Source organism: Prionailurus viverrinus, chromosome A1, assembly GCF_022837055.1.
Source record: "Prionailurus viverrinus isolate Anna chromosome A1, UM_Priviv_1.0, whole genome shotgun sequence".
Lineage (NCBI taxonomy): Eukaryota > Metazoa > Chordata > Mammalia > Carnivora > Felidae > Prionailurus > Prionailurus viverrinus.
Genome location: NC_062561.1, coordinates 51346098 through 51354656, shown reverse-complemented (window position 1 = coordinate 51354656; position 8559 = coordinate 51346098). Strand labels below are relative to the sequence as shown.

The window sequence follows — 8559 nt, the reverse complement described above, 5'->3', positions numbered from 1 at the left end:
CTGCCTAGTGGGCTACAAAGAAAGCACTTTGGATCTTACTTCACTTTGCATTCTGCAAGGTATGGCCCAGGCAAAACAAATATTCATTGACGTGGTGGTTTCTTTTTCTTTTGACTTTTGAAAGACAGAGAGCATGAGCAGGGGAGGTGCAAGAGGGGGAGAGGATCCCAAGTGGGCCCTGGCGGACAGCAGAGAGCCTGATGGGGGCTCGAACTCACACACGGTGAGATCATGACCTGAGCTTAAGTTCCACGCTCAACTGACTGAGCCATACAGGCGCCCCACGTGGTGATTTCTTAACCTTCTTCACCACCCTCTCTTTATTTACCCAAGCCAGGATCAGATAATCACTCACAAATGTGAAATTTCAGCATGTATTGGTCTTTGTTAGAGGGGCACGTGGAGGGTGTAATCCAGAGAGCTCACGCTGGCCTGGGAAGCCACAGAAGGCTTGGGGATGGTAGTGGAGAAGTTTTCTGGGCTGCATGGTGCCAGATGAATGCAATATGAAGGGAGGAATTACAGCACCACGTGGGGCCTAGAAGGGCTTTCAAAAGTACAAAGGCGCTGAGACAGAGCGGAACCTGGAGAGAACAGCCTGGGATGACCAAGGTGCGCGGGAGACCACAGAGACCTGGACTTTTGGGAGCATAAACACGCAGCAGCTGAAAGGTGGCTTTTCCAAATTATTGTTTTATAGCGCGTTCACCTAACGTTGAAAGGGAGGCGGGGCGGTTACTTCGGCCTCACCGTGTCGCTGGCAGCTTGGCCTCAAAGGCGGTATGCGAGGAGGCCGCTTCCTCCACGTTCATGGGAACGCGCCACGAAGTCACTCTTTTAGTGCATCCAAGTTCTCCGTCGCCACTGCAGCACATTTCCTCCTACTTTCAGGTCTCTCAACCAGTGAGTTTGCCTCTTCACCCATAAAAGAAACTATCGGTGACAAGTTCTATGGCCGGATACTGAGGTTTTTTTCGGTTTCTCGGCCTTTTTCGTGGCTACTAGTTAAGGTCAACAGCATCTGGCCGCCTCCGAACTGGGGAGTCCTCTTGGACCCTCCAGGTGTTTTGTATGTCTTGCGAACTTTCAGCAACACGACGACCGACTAGGGCAGCGCCACAGCTCGTGTTCAAAGCGGCCAGTTCTGGAGGCGGCCACGCACTTCTACTGCCCGGCCGGGGGGAGCCGGAAAGTTTACGTCCTCCTCCCAGACGGGGTTAGAAGGGGAGAGGGCGCCATGACTGCCCCTCCAAAGGAGGCTGGTCTTCCGAAGCGGCCCGTCCCGGCTCTGTCCGCTTTGGAGGGGGAAGAAAGTTGGGCGGGAGCGGGGCGGGGTTCGAGCGCGCGCCTGGCGAGGTGGAAGGGGGGCGAGAGGTGTAGTCGGGTCGTCCCCGACGCGCGCGAGCCGGGGTGGAGCCAGCAGCCGGGCGCGGCGTCAGCGTTTAGGATGCAAATCGATTCCCCACTCCGCCGTCCCCCTCCACCCTCTCCCGCCCGGGGAGCAAGGCTCCGCCGCTCCGCAGCCGCCCACGCCTCCTGCGCGCCGCGGCGCCTGAGCGGGCGGCTCTACTTAAGCCGCGCGCCGGCCGAGACCCGGCACTCGCCTGGAGCGCGCGGGTGAGGCGGGCGGAGCGCACCGCGGCTCTCGGGGGCGCAGAGCAGCGCGCTCGCACCGCTCGGCTCCGTGCGGTTCACGGCGGCGGCGGCGGCGTCTGGGGCGCAGGGCTGAGCCAGCGTCCGGGAAAGGCGATTGCAGCTTCTGCGCGCGGCCCCGCTCCCTGCCACAACCCCAGACCAGTCACCTCTTCGCCATGGCTCTGGCGGACAGCACACGTGGATTACCCAACGGGGGCGGCGGCGGGGGTGGCAGCGGCTCCTCGTCGTCCTCGGCGGAGCCGCCGCTCTTCCCCGATATCGTGGAGCTGAACGTGGGGGGCCAGGTGTATGTGACCCGGCGCTGCACCGTGGTGTCGGTGCCCGACTCGCTGCTCTGGCGCATGTTCACGCAGCAGCAGCCGCAGGAGCTGGCCCGGGACAGCAAAGGCCGCTTCTTTCTGGACCGAGACGGCTTCCTCTTCCGCTACATCCTGGATTACCTGCGGGACTTGCAGCTAGTGCTGCCCGACTACTTCCCTGAGCGCAGCCGGCTGCAGCGCGAGGCCGAGTACTTCGAGCTGCCCGAGCTCGTGCGCCGCCTCGGGGCGCCTCAGCAGCCTGGCCCCGGGCCGCCGCCGCCGCACTCGCGGCGCGGGGTGCAGAAGGAGGGCTCGCTGGGCGACGAGCTGCTGCCGCTCGGCTACGCGGAGCCTGAGCAGCAGGAGGGCTCATCGGCCGGGGCGCCGTCGCCCACTCTGGAGCTGGCTAGCCGCAGTCCGTCCGGGGGTGCGGCGGGCCCGCTGCTCACGCCGTCCCAGTCGTTGGACGGCAGCCGGCGCTCCGGCTACATCACCATCGGCTACCGCGGCTCCTACACTATCGGGCGCGATGCGCAGGCGGACGCCAAGTTCCGGCGAGTGGCACGCATCACCGTGTGCGGCAAGACGTCGCTGGCCAAGGAGGTGTTCGGCGACACCCTGAACGAGAGCCGGGACCCGGACCGTCCTCCCGAGCGCTACACCTCGCGCTATTACCTCAAGTTCAACTTCCTAGAGCAGGCCTTCGACAAGCTGTCCGAGTCGGGCTTCCACATGGTGGCGTGCAGTTCCACGGGCACCTGCGCCTTCGCCAGCAGCACCGACCAGAGCGAGGACAAGATCTGGACCAGCTACACGGAGTACGTCTTCTGCAGGGAGTGAGCTCCCCAGATCCCCTCGCGACTTCAGCGCGCCCATCCCCCCTCCTTCCTGCCGAGGAGAGGATTCTCGATCTCCCCTCCTACCCCATGCCCTCCCGTTCCCCTGTCTCCCGCCTTTAGTAGCTGGGCCAGACCGACTCACCCCCTACTTGAGAACCTGCAGCCGCAAATCCTGTCGGCTTCTTCGTCTTTTTTGGACCCCGCTAACCGAGAGAGAGCCCAGGTGTACCCCCTCCAGTGCTTCCTCTGCCCCCTGACTCAAACCACCCCTCCCCTGGATTGTCCTTCAGTCTGCAACTAGTGGGACAGTGTGGCCACAACGTCACCAAGTACCTGGTGATGATCGAATTGTTCAGAACCTGATTGGACTCTGTCCAGTGTGTAGAAGATTCCTTGAAATCCCAAGCCCCTTTGACCCATTCGCGGTTTAAGAGATCAGATTGATAACATTGGGACTAGTTAGTGTTTTAAAAGGTCATTATGTATAGCCTTTTAGATCTTCTTTAAAGGTAGAGTTTTAGAGGGCTGGATGGAAGACTCCGGACCTGGAATGAGGATCCCTTGGAGGCGGTTCAGTGACAACAAATGAGTAAAGTTTTGAGAAGTTCTATGTGACGTAGGAAAAGAATCTAGTGCTGGCACAGTGAAGGACTGTATCTTTTCCGTGCACAATGAAAGGTCTTTGCCTGTGGCTTAAACTTGTAGAAAGTTACCCTCCTGCCTGAGGAGGCATCCTTTCTCCTTGGCTCACCGCCGGAAGCCCTCAGTTCGACTGGTTGACATGGCCGCCGTTATCGGCAAGAGGGAGAAAGCGTGTTGACGCTGACAAGGGCGAGACAGCGCAGGTCGCCGAGCACTGTGCGAAGTCACCTGGCAGTGACTGTAAACGGAGCTGGGTAGTAATGCACGCCGTGGGTATTAGGAGAGCCCGTATTCTTGCAGTGAATGGCAGTAGGACCTTAGCTCTTAAGACTTGGGGGGAGGGATGGGGAGGGAGGAAGGAGGGGTGAAGGGGTGGGAAGGGAGGAGCAGACATACTCACTTATTATTTGAAAGTTGGAAGTTTGTGCCATCCGTTTGAGTACACGTACATTTAAGAAGTAGTACACAAAAACGTGCAAAGCATTTTGTAAAGATTAATAACAGATCGACTCTTATCTGGCAGTTTATTGAACTGTTTTGAGTCCTAAACTTAGAAGTTATTGATACTTATATAACCTAACCAAAGAGTTACCCAGTAGTTTTTGAACTTTAGGTTTTTTTGAACTTTATTTTCTTGTTGGCTATAAATCTTGATTTTAAAATCTATTAATGAGCAAACTAAGTTTGATTTTGGTTACTTAAACTTAAGATCTCTTCTTAAAAATTCTTATTTTCTTCAAGCCTAGCCAGTGATGACTCCTGGGCAAACCGAGAACCTGAAAATGCCACTTCTCACCTACAGATTGTTTGATATTAAGGTGGAATCTTTTTGAGTGCCAGCTGCAGAGAAAAAGAAGCACCAAGGGCTGCCCATCTGTAGATAGCTATACAATGAAATGTTTTTAAACGGAGGCAAAAAAGTAATCACAAGTGGGTTGAGCAATAAAATAGTGTTTTAGGTAAATGCAAGAGAAACAGAAGGAGACCCGGTTGCCTTATACCTTTACTCTAATGAGGAATAAATTCCCACTGCTTATCCTGTCTACACCATAGGTGAAGGGAAGTGAATCCTTGTCTTTCATGCTGTGAGGCTCCTTTGGATATTCTGTGATGACGGAGAAGCCTTTTCCTTTTCATTTGTTTTAGCAGTTTTCTCTAAAGTGTTTTTTTAAAGATTTTGTAAGAGTCGTTTTCAGTGTTCAAATTAGTGCTATTTTTTCTTCTTTTTAAAAATGAATCTTGTACTGTATCTTACTACGTCCATAATAGATATTAAGAATTGGAACAGTTTTTTTCTTAGACTCATGTGATCCAATCTTTATATACCATATATAAACATTTTACACAAATCATTTAGTTTTTTAATTCATTTACTAATGCTAAAAAATTTCCTATATTTACCCCCAGTAATGTGCATCAGATGGTGTATATACTAAAGCAACATGCTTTAATGAATTTCTTATATTCTTATCTATGGGGACATTGGGTCCAGGAAAAAATACTTATAAAACTGAGTTTACTCCATACTGTTTTTGCTTGGATATTAGTTATGTACCAATAGTATGTTAACTGTCCTCTTAAAATCAAGGTACCTGTATTTTTAACGCACAAATTCTTTTTTTTAACTGGTAAAGAGAAAGATTTGAAGTCTTTACATTGGTGTTACAATTTTAGAAAGGTAAAGTTAGTTTTATTTACAAATCTCATAAATTGTAAGGGAAATGGAAGCAGAAATCCAGGAAGTTGTGTTTGCTTAAATGCTGGGTGTGTTCTCAGATTGGTAATGCAACAGAACTTATCTGTTCACATCCTGAAATGATTTAGTAAGGTCGCTTTCTGGACAAAAGAGTGTCACAGAGATTTCTCCACCCTATATGGTGTTCTCTTAGATTGTACAACAAAAAACACGTAACTGAGGACATCTTAGGACAGATCAAAACCACTGACAGATGGCAAGACTCTAACAGTCTGATTTTCCTTGTTAAATCTGCACAACTCCGGGAGTCACAGGCAAGTACTAAAGTTTTGTTTGTGCCCCTTAAGTCTTATGAATTGTATCTGATAAAACTTTGAGTTGAACGATTTCACTTTTTGCACATACAAATCTTACTTTCCCCACACACTCTGGCTGCCCTGCGATGCTCACCCTGCCCTTTTCATTGTTTGAAAGACTGGGAATTCTAAATGGTTAGACACCATAAACTGACTTCTTTTTCTAGGGATGACTGTGCTCTCTAAAGTTGGCAGTTGAAAAATGACAATATTCTACTTTTAGCCCAAAGTAAAGGCTGGGTAGGAAATCCTTCTACACTGGGTAGGTCATAATAACTGTGGCAAGATGACTTCTCATGGGCATTTTTGGTTTCCTTCTTCTCCATGTCCTGTGGGCCACTGAAGGACCCTTAGTGGTCTACAAAGTGGACTGGAGTTTTGGTTGTTACCTCTAAGCTTGGATGGGATATCGAGGGTCCATTCGAGTAAGCCCTCCAAAGACAACATTCACATAACCTGAGAGAATGTCATAAATTATTTAGATAATGATGACTTCATTAACCTGCCTCAGTGTAGCATGCATTTACATATGTCATAGCTTTAATTACCATTTGGTTCACAAGTGAGTGACATGAGATTTAACAACAAATTTAATTAAAAAAAAGAATTGTTGACAGTGGTAGTTAAAAAAAAACAGGTACCACGTTCAATGCTTTTGCACCAGATGTTTAAGAAGTTGTCTATTTTTAATACATGTAGACCATGAACCATATTCAGACCATATTCAGTCCAATTTTTCAAACTGTAGGTTGTGGAAAATATTCCTTGAAGATGTGAGAACTAGAAATTTTTTTCCTTTTCATTATTGTTTTTATTTTTGTGTTTCTTCTTCTTTTTCTTTTTTTTTTTTTTTGCATTGATAGAAAAGTGATAATTTGTAATACTAGCCAAAACTGTCTTCTCTTTCAAACCAGATCCATATATGGGGCCTGTTGCTTCTCTGAGGAAACGTATAATCTGAATTCTCAGACAAAATGGGCGACTGGCAATGCTCATAACATATTCCAATTTTTATTGGAATTTTCCATGGAATGTTATTACATTGAAGCCATGTAAGGTGAAGCTTTGATAATTTTTTACTTTTTAAATTATGGTAAGTTCTAATCTAATATTCAAAACATTTTTGTACTCCACATGAAACATGCTAAAGTATAGTGCAAGTATTTAGAAAAGCATTGACTGGAGGGGTTGAATTCTGTAAGAATTTCTTTTATAGTCTCAATCATAAGTACTCAACTCAAATTTCTAAAATAATAAACTGAATATTTTTTATTGTAAACCTAGCAGAGTAAATCCTTTGGTATTTTTTTGTTTGTTTGTTTTTTCCTTACTATAACCCATTTAAAAACTGAATTAGTTTTCTTAGATGACTTAAGTCTGTCTCTTGAGAATAAATAAAATACTCTTGTGTATTCAGTGGCTATAGTACCTGAAATTGGGTTTCTTAGAGCCAGAAACAAGTTATATTGAAATTAACTTTTCTTTTTATAATTTTGGATAACAAAAATCTAAAAGTATTGATGTTTGAAGATTTAGAATCTCTACTGGGGCCCTTGAAACTTAGATGGAAAAAAATCCAAGCAGAACATCTACATTAGACTATAATCTTATGTGGTAGAAAGATAAATAGCTGACCAAGAATTCGTGTCACCTGATACATTTTGTGGGGTTTTTTTTCCCCACAATTTTTTTTTGTATTTTAAATGTGTTTTGAAGTATGTGAACATTAATTGTAAACTGTTATACAACTGTCTTTGTGACTATAGGCAGGTGAATTTTGCTATTACTATTGAATACAAAGGATGACAATTCATTTATGACCACTCAAACATCATTCGTGACATTTAATGACAAAAGTTTAAGATGTCCATTGTGGATGTTAATTGTGAAGACATAAATTGTATGTTACTAAATTTTTCCACACATGAAAAACTTGTATCTGCTGAACAGTATAAGATTCCCACAGAGCTCTCTGGGATTATGCACTTGTTGAAAACATTATATGCTAAGTGATATATACCATTGAGCCATTTTCTCAAAATAGAAGGAGAAAGGGAAAAAAAATCATAACAATTATGAGACTTTTCTAATGAAACAGAAAGCAAAAAAAAAAAAAAAAATCCCTCTCTGTTTTACAAAAGACATTTCAGATATGCCCAAACTTTTTAAGTGAGAGTTTCTTCAACTGTCTAAACACCCCAGAGATTCTTGTTCTCCCTGTTCACAACCAGTTGTATAATAGACATACTCGATAACTGTTTTCCTCCCTGTGTGTGAAGTAATGAATCATTGATTATGTGACTTGTTATGTATTCTATTAAACACTAAAGAATAAAACATTCACTCCTTTAATTATTCCTTTTGGCTTCTGGGTATGGATTGGCTTGAACACTGGTCTGATCTCATTTAAGGGGTTCTCTGAGTACTGGGAATGCTTCCCAAGTTGGTGTAGGGCTGGTGATGAGCATTATGCCATCAGAAGAACTTCTCACTGTGGAATTGGCCAGTTCGGCCAGGAGCTACCAGGCTCTTTCTCCAGAGTTTATTGTCAAGAATGCCTATTGTGAAGGTGGTTTGGTACTCGATGTGGAGGAAAAGTCCTTCACGTTTGCTTTGATCTCAGTCTTAGCAGCATATGCAAATTGTTTTGAATGTGGGGAATGTAGGTAGAGATGACCTTTTAAAGTTTGTAGGGAAAAATGAAGCTTTGAGATACGCCTGAATTAAAAGTATTATTCATGAAGATGAAACTAAAGGATGTTGGGAGAAGATCTGCATTTTTATTATAGGGTCTCTTTCCAGAATCCCCTCCATCGTTGGTGTCCCTCCTCTGGAAGGAGAGCACAGCGCCTTCCAGACTGAGAAATCACCCACGCTGAAGGAGGTGATGCCAGCCTGCTCTGGGCTGTGGCACCGGAAGCCAGAAGTGGTGTGTCTTGAGCGAGCCGGGCTTCGCCCTTCCTCTCTGCTTTTGCTTGTGCTTCCTCCAGATAGCTTTTGTTCTGAAAGTGTGTATTTATACATATACAATTTGTTTTTTGAAAAGTTTGAGAAAAATCTAAACAATGCAA

The 8559-nt window shown here is 46.3% G+C and overlaps 1 protein-coding gene across 1 annotated transcript; it reads left to right on the top strand.

The window, feature by feature from the left end:
- Positions 1-1591: 1591 nt before the first annotated feature.
- Positions 1592-7843, top strand: KCTD12 (potassium channel tetramerization domain containing 12). Its single transcript, XM_047867060.1, has one exon. It carries the CDS (start codon positions 1812-1814, stop codon positions 2793-2795), a length of 984 nt encoding a protein of 327 aa, XP_047723016.1. The 5' UTR covers positions 1592-1811; the 3' UTR covers positions 2796-7843.
- Positions 7844-8559: the final 716 nt, after the last annotated feature.